The sequence below is a fragment of the Chaetodon auriga genome, chromosome 11, assembly GCF_051107435.1.
Source record: "Chaetodon auriga isolate fChaAug3 chromosome 11, fChaAug3.hap1, whole genome shotgun sequence".
Lineage (NCBI taxonomy): Eukaryota > Metazoa > Chordata > Actinopteri > Chaetodontiformes > Chaetodontidae > Chaetodon > Chaetodon auriga.
Genome location: NC_135084.1, coordinates 16,598,966 through 16,623,254, shown reverse-complemented (window position 1 = coordinate 16,623,254; position 24,289 = coordinate 16,598,966). Strand labels below are relative to the sequence as shown.

The following is a 24,289-nucleotide window of genomic DNA, read 5'->3' as shown; positions in this document are numbered from 1 at the left end:
CAGGAAACAACCACAAATCTAACCAAATTGTGCATGAACTGGGGAAATGCTGATGAGACAGTCAAAAGTATACTTGTTGGTACTTTTACAAAGTGTGTCACAGTTAGCTGCGTGGGTAAAATCACTTCAGTTTATGACTGGATATGTAATTGGTAGATCGTGTTTGTAATAAAATAACAGTCAATGCTTTCAAATTGAAGCATGTGAGGTTTACTGTTCAAGCACACAGCTGCTGAGTGTAAAAACACGTGGATTATGCTGTTAAATATTCAGTTGTTTTTGGTTTTGAACCCTGACTTTGTATCACTTTAATTCATCCTCTTTGCATTCAGCGCATTTCACATGAACTTAACAATGTGCTTAAAGTGAGCTGGAGATTCTTCAAGGTACAAAGTGTTTTAACAACAGAGGGAAAAACCTGAATTTCCCCAAGGGGATAAATAAAGCAGTTCTTCGTCCTCTCTAAAAAGTGAGTTTAGTTTCAGGATAATAAACTTAACCATACATAGATGCTGAAATACTGCAGAGACTAAAAGCACTTGACATGCCTTGCCACTCTACCAGCTGTAAAACCAAAGAGGGTATTGGTATTTTAATGGGCTTTTTAATTACTGCCCATAACATCTTGTATTTTATCCTTTTATTAAATAGGTTTACCCATTTTGCAGAGCCACTCAGACTCTCAGATACTCAAGAAGGTGCACAGATGGAGGTGTGATGGAAGCTTTTGCCTTATAATTATAAAACCCACCGCTGCATTTTTTTTTTTTTGCCACTATTAATGACTGCGCTCCCTGTTTGCAGCAGTCAGGGTTTGATGCATTTGTGTGTTGTAATCAGATGGACCTATAATTATCTGTCTCACTTGGGCTAAACTCTATCTGAAAAATGGATCTTCTAGGAATTTAATTTAAAAGTCAAAAGACCCCCCTGTTGCTGCTTCATTAATCTAAAACACAGCTTTTCATAAATATGTCTGCCTCGGTAACTTGAGTGGTGAGCTACATCTTTTGGAAACTCTTGGGTCGTAAATTACACAGCTGATAATATTACAAGGGATGGCCAGGAGAACCTCCTTTCTTTCTCAAGTTAATTGAACTTCAGCATTTCTGCTGTGGCAGCCAATACTCCCACTGTTCTGGGCACTTCCTCTCTCAATCTCAGCCACACAGCAAAGTTGTTGTCCTTATCAGGCAAGAGGATGCCAGAGTCTGTCAGACCCATACAAACAAGTGCTACCAGGAGCTCCAACATGCTTTATGTGTACTTTATTTCCAAATAAATAAAATCGCTCTCTCTCTAGTAGCCTGTGACTCAGTTAGGGTCATCCCCGGTCAGAGGCGCCTCTGATCTGGGCTTCACAGGGACAAACCCCACAGAGACAACACAGAGGGCTTACTTTTATCCCAAATATCAATAATGTTGGCGTCCATAGAGGATGGCACCAGATAAGTGTGGTGGCCTGTTTCTGATAGGACTCCAGGTTTAGTATGAAAAAAAGAAAAGTTGCATTAAAGCTTATTGCTATTAGCATGGAAGCCTTTTTGAAATACAGTATGCTTTGAGGTTAATCCATGATCTTATTTCATAACAGGGTCAGGATGCCACAGGGAAGCAAATCAAAAGAAGTAATTGCATACAGGAGAGCAAAAACAACCAGTTCACTCACAACTTAAAACATATATGAACAAGACAACTGCTGTTGCAAACAGCCCAAATCGTTCTATGAAACAAATATATATATGTATATATATACACACACACACACACACACACACACACACACACACACCAAAATGAGAAAATAAGATTTTGCTTTCCTTTAAAAGAGAATAAATAATAAGCTCACAGGTAGAAATACTGTTTTTGAAGGATGGGGCTAAAATTAATTTGTGAGGAAAAATTGGAATTGCTGCAATTATACGCAATTATGACATACAGATTGCTCTCTTCTGAAAGCTGAAGGATATAGGTTACCAGCAATTTTCATAAGGTATGAAAGCTCTCCGTAGCAGGTGTGTAATGGTTGCTCTCTTCACTCACAGTTACCTTTTTTTCTTTCAATGCATCGTTTGATCCTCTGTTGAAGAACTGTACATTTGTTCCCAGTGACCATAGCAGTTTCGTACTGCTTTCAAGGATCGTTTTTGTGTGTAAAAGTTCTGGACTGCTGGCATTTTCTGAATGAGAACTCTACTTTATATCTGAAAAGTGTCAGCCCTTTTTTTAAAATGTGTCACCATGCTGAAATAAATGAATGACCTTCTTTACAACAAATGAGAGAAAATACTTTTCTTCAGTTTTTCTACATCTTCGTGGAACATTTGATACAGTTGCAATGTTGCATTGCAGACTTAGCAAACACTGGGTGTTATTACTGACATAGAGCTTTATCATCGAAGTCTTAACTCGGGCAAAACATTTTGAGTGTGACTGTTTAGGTCATTTTAGAAAATCTCTGCAAGGACCCTCCACATTTGTAATCATAATATCGATTTCCACCTTTAGGTTGAAGACACAGATTAAGTTGGGCAATGACCAAGTGCAAATGCGCTGTGGCCACAGCTGTCTCTAGGACATCCATTACTGCTGCTGTTCAATGCCAAAAAATCTTGAGATCCACATAACTGGCCAAGATAACCAAAGCCCCCAATTTCTAAACCGGGAGTCTGTTACTCAGCACAGCAGAAATCCTGTTGAACCAACTCAGTATGAAAAAAAATGTCTAATCTCACTTCCGTTAACTAAGATTGAGCATTCCTTCCCAAAACAAACCTATAGATTGCTATTTGTGTCTCTGTAATGTCCTGTCTGGAATATTGTAATTACCATTTCTCTGGAAATGGTAAAAAGGTTGTTTCTGGCACAGAAATGAGAGCATATTGCCCATATCCTGGCATCAGTTCACTGGTTACTTAGTAATTTTAGAAGTGATTTTAAGATGTTACTGACTACTTTTAAATCATAGGGGGGACTTGATAGATGCCAGCTTGCTGAGATCCTGTGAAATTCCTGGTTTGGATGTCGAAATGTCTAAAGACCAAACAAGATCAGCCTTTGTAACTCAGGTGTCTAGACTCTGGAATGAGATCATGGCCAAGTTTCCTGATAATTAACAATCTTTAGAGTTCAAGACCATTTCTACTAACAACCTTAAATGTATACAGGCATTTGCTCAAATGAGACTAAAGGCTAATGCATATGTAGGACAGTTGGGAGCCATGTAATGTTAGTGTTCACATACTAGAATATAAAAAGAGACTAGAGAGCCTCAGAAAACCCTCATAGGACTGTTTAACTTTTGCTAAATGTTTATATTCAGCAAAAAAACACAATATATTTTCTGAGCTGTCGCGTATACTCTCCACCTGTCGTGTGTGGTTGCTTTGCCCACATACTGACTCAGGCACTGACTCTCATAAATACATACATGTGCGCCAGCTGTCAAGGGACCCACTGTGCAGCACACATTGCTGAAAGTGTAGTACAGCCACCGTCAAATTAGGAGGGATGTAACATCACTGCCGTCTTAGCACTCGAAATGCTTAATAAGATGCAATTACTTTTGATATAATTTGACATGAAAAACATCTGTGTGTTTGTTCATTACTGACAAAGTAAGCGAGAGTCAAAGAGATGAGGGGAAAAAGCTGCAGCTGTTTCATTTAAGAAACAGGGATCCCAAGAATAGTCCTAAGAAACAGCAATTTCTTCCTCTGGAGAAACAAAGCGTTTATCTCTTCCTTTTCAGGTGTTAGTCATACATACTGTATGTACTTGAGCATAATTTTGTCAATGCAGGACATAAATTTCAGCCTGGGTGAAACCATTAACCATTAACACCTACTCTCAAGTATTCTTTCTTTAATACATGTAGGTGGCATTACCACTAAGGGAGGTCTTACAAAACAAGTCACATACAAAAAACTAATATTCAGACTGACTCAATGGCCAAGATGCTGCAGTGGCTTATCAAACACTCCTGATACTTTCTGAAGTGAATGTATGTCTATTGTTTACTAGCGATCGCTGTGATGAAAGATAAAATAGTTGTCTGCAGTTACATCAAAAAGCTATGCAGTGTTTTGGCATCTGATAAGCCTTCATACTCATGGATCTGTTACTCAAACTGGCCTTCCTGCATTGTACTTCTCTGGCGACTGAAGCACCACACTCCCACCATGCAGCCCCTTGCACTGTGTTACCACAGGAATGTTTTTGGTGTGAATGCCCACTAAGAGTCAACAGTCATGGTAGCAGACCTGTGAGGTTGTACATCACTGAGGCAGTAGCATAGCTTAGAGCCAAATGCTAATGTCAGCACAATAACATCAGCAAATACTAATGTCAAGCAAACATAATGTTTTGCGTTTTAGCATGCTAACATTTGCTAATTAGCACTGAACACAAAAAGCAGTAAAACTTTATGGCAATCAATCCAATAGTTATTGAAACCTGTACCAAAGTGAATGGACCAACCATTGCCATCCATTCGGCCACATCATTAGCATGGCTTTGGCTATTCAGAAATTACTATAGTGCAAAAGTCAAAATGCAGTCATATAGCACTCTGTGTCCATATATGTAAGCATGTACAGAGAGGACACACTGTGTTATATCAAGCAAAGAAGTTTGGTGTATTCCACCACACACACTGAGTGTTCAATCTTGATTTTAAGATATTGTTATGAGATCAGGGGCTCTTCGCATTCCAAAGGTATGAGGCAGAGTTGGCAGTTTCTGTACTACAATCAAAACTTCAATTTATTCTGGTGGTAACAGATGGCCTGAGACTAGAGTAGAGCTCAGTGTTTTCACCTAAATGACAGAGATGCAACCACACTACTGCAGGGCATTATAAGTTTGAAGAACAACTTGACAATCAGCTCCAGCGTGTATCGACAGCAAGTGCAGGAAGGGCAAGGTTAGTCTCACATAGCCAGACCTATTTCCACAGTGCTGGAGAAAGGTCTGGTTGCACCCACTATCACTCTGGTAGAGGGAGGAAAAAAACTTGTTTGGATATCTTTAAAACAATCACAACTGTCTTAGGTGGTGCAAAGCACAGGATGCAGCGACAGTGGTCTTGCAAAATAGTGTCGGGGGAGAACTTGTGTAGTTGGAAAATGTGCACCTGGGCAGGAGAGTCCTCAGGCCCTACAAAGGAAAGCAGCTTGCAGCTGCTTGCTTGTTTATGCTCATACTGTTTGAAACCAGGTTAGGGCTAGAGTATCTTGGCATTTTAAGTAGTCACAAGGATTTTGAAAATGGTAACACACATATAGCAGAAGGGCCTGCCACTGGCTGCTTGAAATAGGCTGCCAATAGCAGGCTTATACCCACAGTCAACATCCAGTTGAGTAAGACTAGGCCATGGTGACCAAAAAAAAAAAAAGGAGGAAGAAAAAAAATATGTTTTCTAACAATTTGCACGAGGTGGAAACTGGAAACTTCTGATGTTTAAGTCACACAAGGTGGAGAAACCACTATCACAGCAATCAAGCCCCGATGAGAGATAGTTGTCAATCCAAAATTACTAATAAACACACACACTAAACATACAGACACAAAGGCACAACAATTTATTTGACTATATCAAGCAGCAGGAGCTTTATCGCCTGCCTACGTCCTCCCATAATGTGGCACAATCTTCAGTAAGATTTGTGTGCAGTTTCCAAAGCAGCATCTCACGCCTCTGCAGGATTCAGGCTGGTTTGGAAATTATGAGCATATTCAGAAGGATGGAAGAAGGAACGTCTTGGGCTAGTTGCCAATTGCAGCTATTGCTACCTGTTCCCACATCTCTGTGTTGATAAATTGTACTTGTTGTTTAAGCAAGTTGGTTTAAGTTAAAACAAGTATTTTCAGTCTCCAAAAGTTTGCTGGCACCATCTGCCACAAATGAAGATGACAAAATATAAATAAGCCTGGAAGATCCATTTCATATGTTCCAATTTATGTATGCACTGTAGGTACAGGTTTGTTATAATTTGTCAGTCTATTCTAATAATGGCTGCCCACCTCAGCCGCTCGAGTTGAAGACAGATAAAAGATTAAAATATTTCACACATTTGCAAATAAATTTTTAAAATGGTTTCGATTCCAAAATCTAATTTGAATCTCCTGACAGAAACGAGGATGCGGGATCAGATTAGAAATAGAACTTTTATTGTAGTAACAGATGTCGCACTGTAATCATATCAAACTAATGTGCAAACAAATGCACCACATCAGTCTTTCATTAAGAGTCTCACTCACAAGGTCAAGATAATTCCTGTTGTCTAGGTGTAATAATGTTATTCCTTTTCAAACAAGCAAATTGAAATACATTACAAAGTGATGTGGTTTTGTTTTGTAGGCCAGACTACATATTATTGTAGGGCAGTGAAATGTTATTACATAGGAATCAAGTCATGTATTAGGCCTTCCAGGAAAGAAACATGGCTGCTTTGGCGCAGAACAGAAATGTGGTGAAAGAAAACATGGGCAACACAGACTTAATGGATGATGCTGAAAAAGTACATTAAACCATCAGCACTGTCTCCTTAAAGACGGCACTAAAATAGAGAACAAGGCTGTTGCTGCTTTACCTGCTGGGGAACAATAAAAGACACCCACAAACACATCTTTGACAATACAAGGACCATCATGGTAACATTGGTGTTGTACAAAATCACTGTAGGTACTGGATTGTATGAAGCATGGTATGTGATCCATGCACACAGTGTTAACAGTAGTAAAAGCATTTTCCCATTAGAAGAACTGACAGAGCTAAGCCTTAAGCTAGCACTTGATGTTGGAAACTCTGCTGGGTGAACAATGTGCAACCGCCCATGTAGTTAATCTCTGCTGCCAAAAAACAGATGCTACAATATAAATTAACTTTCTCGAAGTGTGTTGTCTGGTACCATTCCCAAAAACTCAAGCCACATGACACATTTTATGACTTTTGGAAAGGGTGTGATGCATTAGTGCATGCATGGTCACTGACTTTCCATACAGTATAGCGTAGACATCAGTGGACTGTACGTCATAGGTTTAATGTGGAATTATCCAGGGTTACTTATAATGAATATCTCAGGCCGTCCAAGTCCTTCATCTACTACCTCAAAGTCCTTTAAACAGGTCCAAACCTTCAAGTAAGCTGTTGCCAGCATAGAAAGAGCATTCGTTACCTTGAGAAACATGAAGTGGTACGTGACACCCAGCTCCAATGAAAAGAAAGCCTGGATCTACGACTCAAGTTCTATTAATGCTTAAATACCACATATCTTTGCTTCTGTCTACAATGCTGTAGTGATCCATCTTTGATTATATGAACACATTTTAAGCACATAAAGAGAACTAGCCTTTAATACCTCAGTTAAAGGAGGTGCTCAAATGCTTTGAATAATATTCTGGTTGATTAGAGCAGATCCACATACTCCATTGACAATGAATGGGAAACTAACTTTGTACATTCCTACAATGTTAGCTTGAAAGATGTCCGATTGGAACTGACTCCTTTGCCATCATTTTTGAGTAATTCTCTATGCAACTGTACACTGTAATGACACCAGAGACTGGCCAAACTCATCTCTCATGTTCCAGCATTGGGAGCGAGTGATGAAGATTCACCAAAACAGCTTAAGCTGTTGAAGGGTGTGAGTATGGCATTGATTTTTTTAAAATTCTGACAGCTAGATTTACACTGATCACATTAAGTGATTAAGTGATATTTCTGGAAAAACTGTGCCATCTGGTATTCAAACATTGCTAATCCAAAATGCCCACATTCTCTCTGAAGAATATATAATTCTTTGAGACAAATACGCTGCCTAAAATATTCTGTTGGGATTGTGCTGAGTTGTCCCATGTGGACAAAAATAGCTATGTGTGACACATTTCGCAAGAGCTCCAGCGTAGTATGCAATAACCACAATCAAAACTAAGAATGGGGTTTGCTTCTCAGCATGACTGAAGACTTTGTAGTTGCTTCATACTTTTTGACTGCCTCAACTTGCTGCTAAACCTGAAGTCAGTAAAAACATTCTGATTACCTTAAGGTCCCATTAAAGCCTCTGTTGGACAGGCAGAATCAAGGCTCTTAACAATGCAAGCTCATTAAAAATACAACTGCATTCAACAACAAGTAACACATTTATTGTCAGCTTCCTGCAGTAAAATAAGTTCATAAATGTGTGATTGGGTAAGGATTTATGAGAAACCTGGCACACATAGCTAGATCTCTGATTTCTTGGCCATTAGCTGAGTTTTGTGTGAAGGAGGTGTCTCACACTACAGAGCCTGTCCTCCCACTGTCCAAATACTATGCTGAGGTGCCACATACAGCATCACCAATACACTTATGGTGTTCCAGTCTTTGTTTAAAAAAAAAAAAAAAAAAAAAAAAAAAAAGTGCTTCAGTGTGAAATCTCATAACTGATCAAACACAGGTTTTATACTAACCAGGTTACTGGAGAGCATGTAAACTCCAACCTGAACCTGATTTCTCCCAACAAACTGGTTTCCTGTGTGCATGCTAAGTTATTTTGACAGACAAAAACAGAAGACCTCATCAGTCCACTTCTCAGTCTTACTGTGGTCTGTGGTGGCAGATATTTCACCCCATCCCACCTCATTTGTAAGTAACTAAGGGGGGACTGTGTGATTACTGTCAATGCCAAAGAAACAGCTGATCTAGCAGCTCTGTGACGCTGCACTTTGGCACAGGAAAAGCAAAGGTATCACAAAAAGATTTATCCTTAGGGGAACATGACTCTCTGGACTAAATCTCATGTGATCCATCCAACATGCTGTGAAGGCATTTCACTCAAAACCATAAATGTCAACCTCATGGTGGCGCTAAAAGAAACGTCAGGGGATCCCCACTAGGCTTCATCCTCTTTAGACTACAGATGTACCAAATGTACCAGCAATCAAACGATTTAGTCCAGTGGACCAACCGATCAACATTGTCATCCCTGGAGCCAAGACACTTGGACAGCAGTCTCAGCAGTCAGCAAACCCTTGCAGCCATTCAACATTAACTTTCAAGGTCAAGTGGGCAGGGTAGATTTATATTTTGCATTGTTGCAGAGGAACAACTGACAGGAAGAACACTTTCATGGGCGGGGTGAGTGAGTTAAACCTTGAGCAACTCAACAAACCTAAAATTGCTCCCAATGGGTGAATCAGGGGCTAATTGATTGAAAATCAGTGTATATGTTAAGTCCAGTCAATTTTCCATCACCATTTCACCACCACGACTGTTAATCCAAAGTCAGAGAGGGAGTGTGGTCATTGTATTATTTTGAATCTCCACAGCATCCTTTCAATTGTTGAACAGTACATACTGTGTTGCTTGAAAATGAGATCCAAACAAGAAATATGAATGACCAATCATTTTAATGTCTGTGCAGCCTAATGTGAGGATTAAACTAATCCACAATCTCATTACAATATGCTGGAAATTAATTGGTGAATGCTCCGTATCTTATTAACAGAGGAATGCAAATTATCAGCTGACAAACACAAATATATCCAACAATACAGTCAGCCTCTAAAAAAGCCTTAAGAGCAGGTTTCAATGAGGTTAAGAAAAGAAAAGCACACACACAAGCATACGGAACGTGTTTCTCTACGAAAGTCAGTTATTATCTTCCATCAATATACTGAAGAAACTTAAATCCACCAACAAGTCCTTCAAGCTGTGGTACAATGTAGAATATACAATCAATATTTCACAACACGGGGCCATCTCAGAGCAAAAACGTGGTCCTTTCTGATGACAAGGAGCTGCATGCGACTCAAGACGCAAAGAGGTTTTGATTAACCTCAGTGTCACTGCAGCATTACCAGCTATGAGCCAGAAAATGCCAGTATCATCAAAATCACCGCAAGTGTTATTCTGGTGTCCACAAACTTGGCATCAATGTTTCAGTGGAACAGCTCTGGGATCTCTCTATACGGTGCCATCAATCCAGTACTCTGCAGCTTTGAGGGAGGAAAAACTCTTTGAATGTCAAGTGAGATACAATACAAAAGGTAGAATATGTGTTTAAAAATCGTATTGCATAATGTGTGAAGAATTTTCACTGTGTTTGGAACAGACTCCATTGTGGTGTTGCTCAGGCAGAGGCCATCAAGTTACTTTTTACATACTGCGGTGATCTCCCCACTCGTCTCTGCCACAGTACAGTGTGGAAAACTAGCAACTATCATTCTGCTCTATAGTCTCTTCACGTACATTGGGGGAGATGCTGCAGTGGAAGAACACTGGGATTCCCTTAGAGAGATGTGAATAAAAAAAAAAAACACATATTCTATGATGACACTATTAATCTGAGATGACAATCTCACCATATTCTTTGGAAAACCAGCTGAATAATGCAGGGAGGGTTGTATGCTCACGCCAGGACCAGCAGTCATAAAAAAGGCATTTCTTTCAATCACATCTACCAAAAAGATCTGATGAAAGGAAAATTGTTTGGGGGAATTAAACGCAGACCAATGACTTAACATTTTGTTATTTTCTCTGATAACGCATGAAAACATTAAATTAGATTAAGCAATTTGATTCAGAGATTATTTGCATCCCAGAGAGCATTTTACATTGATATTTAAAACCTCAGAGAATCCAAGTATGTTCAAGCAAATTATGACACAACGCAGCGTAATACATGAAAGGCCTGTTTTATATCATAATGACGATGGGCAGAAAACAGGAAAGGAAGTAATTATCCTGACCGTTTATCACCACAATCTTCTGTAATTGCTGTTTTTATTTGCACATCAAACACTAAAATATGTTCTCCACTTCTAAAGAAAAACAGTAACATTAACCCAAAGCAGCCTAATTAGGAGCAAATGAATGAGGAGGTACAGGCTGTTGCAGGCCACTTCAAATCCGATAAACAAAGACCATCAGATGGCGTTTACCATGAATTACAATGTGCAAAAACAAATAAAAATGGCTCCTTAATTGCAGTAGCCATGAAAAAAATGTAGATGTACTGAGGTAGTTACAGCCTAACCCACTGCATGCACCGCCCTCCTGCTTTGCTCTCTAATCCACAAGGAGCAGGTGCTGTGCACTAATCCCCGCCTTTCAGCTTCACTCCAATTATGTATTGATGACCTAGCAATCATCAGAACTGGACGTGATCATAGAAATGAGGGAGGAGTGTGTGTGTGTGACTGCATGTGTGTATGAGTAACACAGAATAGGGAACAGGGAGAATGCATTCAAACCCTAATCACAGATAGTACAGAACTATATATAAAAAAAAAATTGGAATTCACAGACAAGTGCAACACTGTAACTGCACACAAACACGCCTAAACAAGCACACTTTGCAAATGCTCAGTTGTGTGTGCACAAAGAACAGCAGTGCTCGTTTTGTTTGAGTAACAGATTCACAACTCCACAAAATCAAATTGGCCACTTGGGTAGCTGCAGCCCAATTTGCCCAGATGTTTTCTTTACTGTTAAGCTGCAATTATTAGGCAGAACTTAGAATGTCCAAAGTCCTGATCAGCAAAATTAAAGCCGACCTTGCGAGAATATCAAACATTTTCTTCAACGTGAGTTTTTCAATTCAAGCTTTTCAAATAAACCTGCTCAACGAAGTGACTGCAACTTGACAAGACTTGTCCCCCCCCCCACTTGGCAAAAAGGTTTCGAATAATGCTCTTGCTATTTGTAAAGTACAACACTGAAAGCCCTATACATCATTATGCTCCCCTGCTGACAACTACTATTGCTTGAAACAGGTGGAATTCAGGACTATATATGAACTTTAGGAGTTTGACGATGCTTAGACAGAGTGCTTCATGCTTAGGGGTGTCTAACTGGAGTGTTAGCCCACTGTTGGGCTGGCCTTACAGGAGATGTTACTGCCATCCAGGTGCAACTAATGGAAAATTACAGACTCCTCAGGTCTGAGGAAGTTCTGTTGCAATTATTAAACCTGACACTATACTTGAGCTACACATTTAATTTGCAGCCAGTGCATTTATTCTTAAAATGTGCCTGACAACTTTATATTCTGATTTAACATCCACTGTCCAAGAGAAGCATTACAAATTCAAAGATAATTTCTCACAGTATTAATCACTCTGGATATTTTTAAGGGTTAGGGCACTCTACAGGTGCATAAAAATGAATCATGGTTCATATAATGCTCATGAACAGATAACATCACTCCTACAATTGGCTGGATGTTGTGTCTGGAAATATGGACCGAAAAAAAAAAAAGATCTCGACACAAAGAAAGGGAAACTCTTTCATGTTAATGTACAGGAATGAAGCAACAGAGAGTATGATCGAACTAATGACAAGCTCAATGGAGAGAAACAGGGTGAGGGATTGAATTAACTTCAAGGAGAGAAGCTAATGAGTCCATGGTGGCTGAGCAAAACACTCACATAGGCTGGCTCATCTCATTAATTGTTTAAGCCTGCTAACACATTTAACAGTTCCTAGACCTGCCTCCAAGCTTTGAATACTAGAGGCAAAGCAGCAGACACAAGACCTGTTATTTTGGTCCTGAGGAAAAGCCTGCACTGCTCATCCTGGATGAGAGGGGAGACCTTTAAACAGACTCCATGGTATTTAGCATCTGCACCCTATATTTTCTCTGTCTGCCATCATTTCAGCTCTGTCAAATCTTTTAATGCTGTGTCAAGGCTGCTCTGCGGCCAGTCGTGTTGGGTCTAAAAACAGAAGCACGGAGTCTAAACACGACACACAAATAAGATGATGAAGCAAGGAGTTGACAGTAGACCAGAGAAAGCCGCTGAAACACCGCAGAAGTTTTAAGCGGCTCACTTTGTTCGACTTCATACAGACTGTGGCGCAGTTGTCACTTCATTTTGTAGCAGACAGAGCTTTGTGTGGTTGACTTTGGTACAAACTCAGAGATGAGTGTGAGGAGGCAGAGGCGAGACAAGGATATTGTTTCCTCCTAAAAAGAGTGCACTCTCATCACATGAATGATTGGTCTGAGTACCTGTAACAACGAAAGGGCATGAAGTGATGGAAGGGTTAGGAGTGCTTTGTGCTCGAGTGCAGCTCTCAGATAACATACTCCCCACTATCTTATTCAAATGAAGAGTTTTATTTTTTTCCTGAATCCACCGTAGATATAACGATGCAAATATGAAGCCAATACAAATTGAACTGGAATTAACTTCCCATAAAATAATTTCCACAACTTTTAAGTGGAGATAAGCAAGCTGATCAGCAGGTCATAATATCAACAGCTTGTGGCGCTAACATGAAACTTTTATCATCGTTATTTTTCACAGCTTCAAGACTGGGGATGAATTCAGCCTTAATTAGAAAATAATGAGTGAATCAAAGGTCTTGTCATAACAATTACTACATGGCTGTCAAGGTATATTGCAGCAGCTACTGGTTAAAGCTGGACAATAAACAGTTCTAGAATTAAATTAATTCCCATGATGTCCACGGATGGAAAAAAAAAACAAAAACGCACACACAACCACATATATATATATATATATATGTGGTTGTGTGTGCGTGCGTGTGTGTGTGTGTGTGTGTGTGTGTGTGTGTTTGTGTGTGTGTGTGTGTGTGTATGCATTCAGGCTTGTCTAAGCAGAACAAACTGGCCCATGGCTAAAGCTCACTCCTGCTCTGAGAGCTTCGGTGTTTAAGAGAAGTTGGACCAAGCAAAGGAAACCTCCGTAGCTGGCAGCACTGCATTCCTCTACCACTGGTGAATAGCTTCAATTACCCATCAAACAACCTGATTTGAACATTAAGTGCACCCAGAGGGTAATGTTTGAGGTCAAGCATGCATTTTAGTAACTGACACCGTCACTTGCATCATCAGCCTATGGAGGATTTTTCACTTTGATTGCCTCATTCAAGTGGATGTCAGCCTTCCTCAAGACACAATAATTCATCTGCATTGAGACTAAATCTACCTTGGCAGATACACCACATAAAAGAAAGCTACATTGACTTCTTTTTAATAAAGCCCTTCAGCAACACTCGTTTCTGATTTCCTATAAGCTGTTGCTCAGTATGCAGAGGGTTGAGAGGATCCTCACATGCTTCAGGCAACAGTTGATACAAATCATGATTTTGCAGAGACAAGATAAAAGCTAGGAGACGGCACCCTCATTTATGGACACACTGATTTCCCACTGCTGTTGTAGGAAGCTTTCTGTCAATGAGAAAATACACCGTCTCTCTTTCCTCCCTCCTCATATCCAGCTGCCCTAGGAGATAGAAATCTTTTCAATCTGATTAACTGCTTTTGGATTTAGCTCATAGGCAGAATGAGCCAAGGGGCCTATAGAAAACAAGCTTCGTCTTCCTGTTGGAGATCTACTCTGCAAGTGAGTGAGACTTCATGTGTTGTGTCTGGCACCTGTCAGTGGGTCTGCAGAAGCAGCAACTTGGATAAATTAAACATGTTACGCTTCATTTGAGCAACTGGGTTGCTATCCCCTCGTGACTTTCTGTTTTTCTAAAGTGAAAACCTCCAAGAATAAAACCCAGCAAGCTTAAAATGAAAAGAAAGAGGCCAGAACCAAGAAAACTGGCTTATAACACAATGTCTACGCCGAGGTCTATTGTCTTAACTGAGTCAAATATAATTCCACCTGAAACAATCAATGAGTGGTCTGTTGATGAAACATAGTGCCTTGACAATTGCAAATGCCAGAATGTTTCTGAGCAACACACCTCTTCCACAGGGAACCCTGCACTTTCTTGGCTCCACTGACTGGTGTTAAATTTGTTCTTCTGAGGAGCCAAGGGAAACAGATTACACATTTATTTGTTTGTCTATCTTTTCTGACCTCAACCAAACAAAGCCAGACAGACGGGTGATTATGTTGTTTGCTTTCCCATTCACTGACATGAATGACTATAAAGGCAAATGCTCAAAAAAAGATGGAATCTTATTATGTGCCATTTGTATGGTTTCTGTGTGACAGAAGAGAAGAGATGAAACACATTTAGACGGATAATTGCTTTGGTCAATAACGGCGGGTTGCCTGTTTTACATTCCATTATGGGGACGACAGGCTCTGGGCCGTTTCATCAAGGAGAGATAAATAAAAGGATGGTGGAGCCAGAAGAGACCCATATCCCAGGTAAATGAGTGCTTTATGAGGAAGATTAGCGCAAATCCCTCACACACAGCGCATCGGCACATGTGGGGCGAGGGAGGCTTTTGGATGCAGGCTTGGCTACCTCCATCTCATACATTCCCCCGGCAATCGATCAAAGCCCCACATCACAGCTGCACACACACACACAGAGGAAGGAGTAGGTGAGACCATATGACAGGCTGAATTGGAGGCTATTGCACTGACGAATGACGGCCTCATCTGACACACAGCCACCCAATCATACTCTTGAGGATACAAATATGCACATACTGTAAAGTCTATGCATGTGTGGACACAAACAAACACACATTTGTCTCCGTCAGACACACAACTACCCACAAAGCAGTGCCCCAGCACATATAGCAGGGAAGTGGAGCATCTGTGAAATAGTATTCCGATTGTGCAAACAAGCTCCGGATTCTATCTTCAGTGAGAGCTGCTCATTAAACTCTATTAACCTGCAGTACTAATATCTGCAGGGAGAACCGAGTGAGACAAACACACACCTGTTCCATTTAGGGAAACGCATTTCTCATTCCCCCAATGAACATATAGCTCCTCCCCAGCCAGCAGTCAGTGCTCCCTATCACACACACACACACACACACACTCACACACACTCACACACACGCACAAACACAGACAAGACATCAACAAAACACAGATGGCAAATGCTCAACACTCACAGCAAAGAGCGATGAGAATAAAAGATAGAGGATCTAGAGGGAGCTGATAAGTGGGTGCAGGTGATGGAGAGGCCAGAAGAAGATGAAGAAGGAAAGGAAACGGAGAAGCACAATAGTTTCACCTGACCCACTGAGGTGCTGTGTGTCTGCTCTATGCATCAGCGATTCATGCATTGCTTTAGCACAGGTATAGCACAGTAAAGACAACCTGTGTGGGGAGCAGACTACTCATTAATGGAGCCCCATGTCACGTCTGTATGCCAAACACCATCTGTATTCACTCACTCAGACGCGCGCGCACACACACACACACACACACAAACATACACACTTCTGAGCTACCCTGGGACAGCAGAGCAAATATACACACCAACGAACAACTCGAATTTATTTATCTTTAATTTAAAATGCAATCAAAGTGACAATCCAGTATGTCTGACAAAACATCTCCTATAACCAACCCTCCCCAAGAGCCATCAGCTGAGCGACTGTACTCTATTACACTACGGCACTGAACAATCCCAACAGGGGAAGTATTAATATGTATAGCATTACCAAAGCAACAATCACTGTGGTACACAAACAATCCCAACAGTGTAATCCACGCCACTTGAGTGCAGAATCATTTACCATAGTGGAATACAGAATGAAGTGGAGCAAAAATAAGTGAGGAGCGTAGGTGGGCGACTGTTTGGAACATACCGTTGGGGCTCTCCTCATCAATGGTCACTATGGTTGCAGGGGGGCCTGGCCGGGACAGCTTACACTCTGCATATGCAAAAAGGAAAAGCAAATTAGAATAAAAGAAGCTCAATTACTGTTTGCTTTATCTAAATAATTGGTAATCCCACTGGTATATTGTGCTTCATGGCAGCTTATGAAAATGACTGCATATTTTGTAGAACAGAATACAAGAATAGCAAATAGATTTAGTCTTGAGGCTCGACCGTGAAAGTACATTTACTCAAGTACTGTACTTCAGTAAAATTCTACTACATTAAGAGGGAGATATTGTACGTTTTACTTCAGTACATGTAGTAGTGCAGCTATTGTCTCAGATTTGACATTTTAAACAAAGCATCTCACACTGTAAGGTTATAAAATACAGTGTATTATTATAGATTTTACCAGATTTTCCCAAACATTTTGCCTTCTGACTGCAAAAAAAACAGTCTCTACTCGGGGCAACTTTCAGATGTTTATGAGGTTTTAGCAATTCCATTACAGAGACATTTTCCCATGGTTTAATTAAATGACTGTTTGAGGCCCAAAGAAGTCAAATTCTCCAATATTTCAGCATAAAAAAACAACAACTAGATAAAAAATCCAAAAAAACAGTAGCAGAAGTTTGCTTTTTGTCTTCCTTCCCCATTAATCCTCTCTGGACTGCAGATTTATCTGGTCACCCACTGGACCAAAGAACTTAACTTTATATATAAAGTAGTTAAAACTATCTTCACCTCGACCAACTTCAGCAGCAAAAAGCTACCTAAAGTATTAATAATTTAACAATGTAATATACAATAATATATTAGTCAAGGGACCTTTTTTCAACAGCAGTATTTTCACTTAAAGGGAATTTTTGCTAATACTTCCTTACTTTTACTTAACCAGAATTTTTGAATGGACTGATATACAGTATTGTCTGAATATAGCCCACAGCAACGCTAGAATAACACTGTAAAAACAACCTGGCATTGTAAATATTTCATTTGTCTGAGGAAATAAACCTCAAAATGTTGTTCCAGTATCTCTTTGTCATGCCATAAGCTGTCACGTTGACACATTATTTTATAACAGGTGGCATCAATGACTGCTACCGCACAAACATCAACACGAATGGACTTTACGATACTGACACCAAACAAACAGGGTGGTCAAAGCATGTGGCAACATCATAAGCTGAGCACTGACGAGAGCAGCTTCGCAGATGGAGGTCACAGCAGCTAGATGGTACAAGCACATGGGACACAGGTAATGGCAGCTTGACAGACAGCACCAGATGGGGCAGCAGGAGAGGTGGAGAGAAGAAGACGGGAGGAAGGGAGGTGTCTAGTGTAGAGGAGTACGCGCTGCAAGGCAATGTGCTCTGCAGCTGATGTGAGGAAAGTTCAAGATTAACTGTCTTTCAGCAGGGAAGAGAGAGAAGGGGAGAGGGAGTGAGGGAGGCAGAGGGAAATGCTGAAAGAGAATACAGGAATGTAATAAAACAAAAGGAAAAACAGACAACGGATGTTTGCCCTCTTACCCTCATACTGCCAGTCTGAAGGGGTCAGGGGTTAGTGGAGCCAGAGGGAAGCAGAGCAGAAGCATGGAAGAAAAGAAAAGCATGATACAGTTGGTAGAAGAACAGCTCTGATGTTAGGAAAGAAGAAAAAAAGATCATTATAAAAAAGAACAGATATTAGAAAATAGGGGAGAAAGAGAGGCAGTTTCAGGGAGGATACACTATCGAGGCCTGCTGTATGTTAGTGAACCACACACAGTTTTTACAAATATGGCCAGCGGATCTCGTCTTGCTGCCAGTAGCTGCCAGCTGACATTATTTCACAAGAGAAGTAGTGGGGTGCATTACAAATATGAATCAATTTGTAAACTAAAACACTTCTGCTCGCTAAATTAAGTGGTACCATGTGTTCTCGAACAGGAAAAACAGCATGAAAAAGCACTGGAGCCCAAATGCAAGCTATTCAGCATCTCCTCCTGTCTCTACTTCTTAAATTGCTCTGCCTCCATCTTGTAAGATACTGAATGTCGAGCAGCTTGCAGTCAGGTGGTGTCTGCTTACATTACATGTAATCAGAGATGGACAGAAAAGAAAGACACATGGTCAGCGACACCACATCAATAGTCAGCGCTATAGGGTTTCACACCCGCCTTCTGTTGCCTGACTGCAGTTGTGCAACTGTGCACCTGTTGCCAGGTGCAAAGCAGTGGATAGTTTTCTAATTAAATATGCATGCCTGTGAGCCTTCACTAATGTGATGATTTTTAAAGTGCATATTAATTAGAGATAGAATTAAAAAAAAAAAAAGCTTAGGTTGTGATGTAGCTGCATTTTTAATCATGGCTGTTTCCAAAGTGCAGATACACACAATAATTGGAAATTAAACAGTGATGAAAACCTGAGGCTACAGTGGGGAATGTTTCATGCACATCATTTCTCAATCATTCAAGTTGTCATTTATAAAGAGTTTTTGTAGAGCCGAGATTTACATCCACGTCTCATCTTGCTCCATAGGCGACTGGCTGTGTGAAAATCCCCCCAACAATAAATTGGGAAGCATGCACACGCTTCTCTAATCTAAAATCTTTGAGGAATAATTATCAAGAAATACTCATCTTGTACTGCTAATTCCTGAGGTGTACGCACCGTTCATTTGAAGAGTTCTGTGATTTTATAGCAATTAGAAAACCTGTACCCATCTGCTGAAGAAATAGCAGGATGAGGGTTTCCTTTAATAGCGACAAAATGAACAGAGCAAGTGGGTCACACCTCGCAATCTGAGACATAAACAACAAGCAACATCAAAATAAGTATGCAAATCTGCTCTGAGAGAATATACTCCATGTGAAGTAAAAAGAGTGTGCACATGTGGGCGTGTGTGAGAGCACGGAATAAAAGTTACTTGCGCTCATTTTGAGAAGCTTTTTAATGGATCACAGGCAGTCTGTTTTGTTAGTTTTGCACATGTGTGTTCAGGCACAAGTGTGTATGTGTGAGTGTGTGTGCGTGCGCGTAGCTTTAAGTGGTAGATGTGGCAGGAGAGCAAGATGTGAAGAGTCGGCTTTGAAGACAAAAGGCAGAACCAAGCAGATACAAAGAATAGTGCCTCCATTTGCAGCGCTAACGGTCCTGTATTGTGAGCAGAGTGCAAACATGTTGCACTGAGCTAGTGAGACACAGACACACACATACACACATACACGCATGTGAATATAAATCCATACACAAACTCAAAGCCATACACTCTGCTCACCCTGAAATTGAAATGATCCCAACCCCTTGCCAAATTTACACCTTTGAGCAGCGGGTGTTATTTTCTAATGACATTCTACATCAAGCTTTCCTTCCATTAAAAATGTTCTAGAACAATAATCCCCTCCTGCAGCACTCAAGATAGTAATGCAGGATGAAACCTGCAGACGCTTATACACATATATACAGCAAACATACATGATTGGAAAACTACTTATTGATTAATCCACTTATCTGGGAGACCATGTCCAATACGAAAAAGCTTCATCCTTTAAATTAGGATGAAAAAAATGGCGCGAGAACTGGAGATCAGTTGGTGCAGCAGGAGGGTGGTGCAGAAGAGAGCCTAGCTTTTCATGCACTACTATGGAAATATGTACACAGTCGCTTGTATATGATGCTGACTCTGAAATGCTGATACGGGAAAAATGAGAGAGAGCAAAAAGTGTATAAAAAAATATTAAATATGAGATGTGCCCTTGTCAATGTGCACAGGTGGATGTTGTACCTGTCTCATGACGAAATGTGACGCAGCTCTTTCAAATGGTAACCAGTCAAAAACAACACAGAGCTGAAGAGTGGGAACAGGATGAAAGGCACAGCTGATCACACAGCTCAGGAAGAGAGGCAGGCAGCAGAATGGAGAGCTCACTTACTGAGGGCTGTGGATTTTCCACACATGCGTTTTTAACAGTAACCAGTAAGAACAGAAACCTCTTATGAACGTTACTTCTGGAGCGAAATGGTACGGTTGTATTGCAAAAGGGCAGATGAATGCTTGAGCTATTTTGTAGGTATCAAAACACTTCCACCAAAGGATTATTTGATTGGAAAAGGGCTGTGGGCCTCGGTTTTGATATAAATCAATACTACTATTACCAAAGAGGAAGCTGGTGGTGGAACATCCTGTGCCAATGGATGAAAGAAGTTTTCCACACTTTCAGTTTGAGGTCAGTATATTAGTCACAGTATTGCGATGACATGGTCATGAAAGAATAATGATCAAGGACAAAATGAAAAAAACTGGGAGGCAACCAAAAGATGCAAGACTCTAGGACTGAATTCTAGGTGCCAAATTTCCAGGCACACATGGTTCCATCTCTGTTCGAGTGCTGCTATATTTGAGGATGCTTGGGAGATTCACTATTGTGTGATATTTGTGCATTTTTCTGTCAGTGTAATAATATGCAGTTTGCTTGGCAGCTAAATAGTAGCTATCAGAGGTAATATGGGTTTGTAGATAATTCTTGAGCATTAAAGATACACATATGATTGTGCACATATGTAAGGATGGCATAAAGTTTTGAGTGGAAATAAAATACTGACCAAGGTGCGCACTGAATTGGGTTTAAGTGCCTCGCAGGAGACTGGGTCTCCAAACTCTCCAAACTTGATTTATTCTTAGCCAATACTTGGTACATCTCTATGATGTTTGCAATTGCCTGCAAGATGATACATGGTGTTCAGCACATTGATAAGGCAAAATCGTTGAGGAGACAAAAGTAAAGCCCAAATAATCGAGTCCAGGCAAAATAGTGGAATAGACTGCAGATAGTTTGATGCTAACACTATGTGTTTTGCATTACCAAGGGAGCATGACTTCAAAGCCAATAATCTGATTAAACATACTTTTATCTCTCACTGCAGGAGCATTGCAAGCTAACTTTGGTTTGTTGGCATGATGTACCAAGTTGGATTCATATGGGAGAGGGATTTAAAAAGAGGAGCATCATAACAAATGTAGCAAGCAGCATTCAGTCACTAATCAGGCCACTGTACACTTCAGAGGCCTTATCCAAAGACAATCAGAATCTTCTAACTTTGACGTCAGGGTAATTTGCTCTTACGTAAAGAGATCCTCGCTCACTAATCAACCTAACAATGTTGACTTGAAGGCGCAAAACTTCAATTACAAAGTGATTACTGCTTGTCTCACAGAGGAATCAGGTGGGGGGAGAAAAACAGATGCAAGGAAGCTTCAATCAGTTTGTGGAAACAGCGCTTTTCCTTGCAAAACCATTACATTTAACAAAAAGAGCTGAGAAGAATTTATCAGACAATGCAAGTAAAACAATGAAATGCTTGTTTAACATTTTGCCTTTGTAACAGCAACTATTTAACACTTTGACACACGTCTTAGATTAAAACAGATTCATTAAATAGTGATTTTGACTCAGTGATTCACATTATTTAACAGTTATGACATTCATTCTGGCTTATGCAGTGACAGGAATAATTTATTTGGCTACTAGATGATGTTTTTGAGAATGTAGAGGATGTCTACGGTATATATTATATATTTACAGGAGAAAATGAAAGCTTTCGTATGCACCTCCAATATGTGGGTTGACGTTTTGATATACATAGTTCTTTCATCACAGTCTCAGATGCAGACAACCTCCTCAGCAATTTAAGTCTTTACACGGCAGCTCATCGACTGCTATATTACTGGTGCAACAAGGCAGAGGCAAGACGAATTCTGCTCTCTGACATTTTGCTTCAAAAGACATCTTTACCTGCCACTTGATTCAATAGCCAGTGCTTTCCTGTGGCTTCATCTGCAAAAGCACCTTTTTAGCAACCAATAAATCAAACTGCTGCTCCCAGAGAGAGGAGATCTAAAAAAAAAAAAAAAAAAAAAAAGGAGAGACTTTAAAGGACAACTAACCTAACAAGCAATATGGTTCAGGAGGCTGCACTGTCCTAATCAATCTGGCACACCTCTACAACAAATCTACAAAAGGATCGGGGCCATCTTATTTAGATGACTAAGAAATGCAAAGTACTTCACATATTGAATCAAAATACGCTTGCTCTCTCTAGATGTGGGCAGCCACTCATTAAAAATTGTCAAAGGAGAGGAAGTGAAGAAAGAGAGAGGCAGAAAGAGAAATACTCTTGAGAATGAGCAGAAGCAATGAAGTAGGAACTAATTTCTCATCCCTTAGCAAACAGCCAACTCATGGTTACTCCTAATCGCAAAAGGGCTCACACTGTACATTCATATGGAATCATAAATGCTTCTGCTCTTCAATATAAATATCAGGCCCTGTAAAGAAATATCTCAGACAGAGCCTATGGAAAGCTCCTCCAGCAAGGACAGGAAATGTGGATGAGATCATTTCTCTTCTTTAAGCCACATCCAGTGGTCCACCTGAGGGAGGGATGTCTGCTGACCTCCGTTTTGACCGCCTTCTACTTACAAAACTTCAAGGTTGGAGGTGAGAGTTATGGCTAATCCCGAGGGCAGCAGGCAGCCCACGGCAGGGATGAATGGAGACAGAGCAAACAGGGCATTGTTCTAATTTCCCAGTTGGATTGATAGAGTTTATTTTGCATGGATCCATGTCCAGTGGGGCAGAGGGGGTTCTGGGACAGGTCCAGTCAGGCCTGGCAAAAGATGGTGAGACAGACAAAGGGCAGCTGTCCAGTGTCACGCATTGCCAGGTAATGGCTGCTCATGAGGAGACAGCAGGTCAAAACAGATGAGCAGTCTGTGTTGTAGTAAAGAGGCTGTGGCCAGTTGTCCACAGGGGTTAGCTGTCAACGCTGTGCATAACAGTTCACGTCATACAATAACGGTTCCTTGTTGTTTGGGAATACCTCACTAGTCATTTCTCTGCCATTTCTAAAAGACTCTCACTATTTCTGAATTTTTACAAACAAAACAATCAATCAGTTAATTGAAATATAATCAGCAGATTAATTCATAATGAAAATAATCATTAGTTGCAGTTATGCAACTATAATGAATCAATAGCATTTATGCATCTTAAGTTAAAAAATATCTCCATCTAAACCAACTTCAACAGTAACGTCCTGCTTTTAATGCATGAGAAATAATAATCTAAAGGCAAAATAATATAATAGTATAACAGTATAAGGGTACATTTTTCTGCATCAAGTACTTCTACTTTTAATACTGTAAGAGTATTTTTCCGATGATACTTTGATACTTTTACTTAAGTAACAGTTTCAAGACAGGAGGAGTATTTGTAAAGCGTGGTTTTAGTACTTATAGTTAATTAAAGAATAACTTCCTCCAACACTGCTATTAACACAGGGAGGGCAAAATATCTACAAAAGCCGACAAAATAATACATCCCAAGACACTCTCAACAAAAACCAAACATTATAAGCCTCACAGAGGCAGCACTTATTGCATGTTATTGTATTTCATTGCATTACAGGGGCTTCTTTTATTGTCTCAAACCCTTTCATTACAGGTTTGCTTTACGTGTAGGTAATATGTCATAACAAGTATGGCTTTCATAAAGCAATTAGCACATGTAGAAATTATAAAGCTATAAGCAGATCACAACTGCAAGCTGTGTTGATCATCTTATTACAAAAATAATTTCTTGGCTGCCAGCAGGTATGCAAAGCAATTGCCATGTAACATAAACACATCTTTTAATGAGGACCTATAGGCCAGAGCTATCACAGCCTGGAATGAGATCCTCAGAAGGTTTAAATTAACACAGTGATATCA

The 24,289-nt window shown here is 40.2% G+C and overlaps 1 protein-coding gene across 5 annotated transcripts in view; it reads right to left on the bottom strand.

Moving 5' to 3' along the window:
- LOC143327951 (protocadherin-15-like) overlaps positions 1 to 24,289 on the bottom strand; it is a 189,550-nt gene that overhangs the window by 101,944 nt on the left and 63,317 nt on the right. For 4 of the 5 annotated variants that reach the window (XR_013077775.1, XR_013077776.1, XR_013077777.1 and 1 more), the window contains 2 exons: positions 18,067 to 18,081; positions 16,521 to 16,586 (listed from right to left, as the gene is read on the bottom strand). Coding sequence is in view for 1 of the 5 variants with exons in the window: in XM_076742656.1 (XP_076598771.1) it covers positions 16,521 to 16,586; positions 18,067 to 18,081 (81 nt within the window). In the remaining 4 variants the exon portion in view is untranslated. The remainder of the gene's footprint in view (positions 1 to 16,520; positions 16,587 to 18,066; positions 18,082 to 24,289) is intronic. The other variant, XR_013077778.1, reaches the window with a different exon arrangement.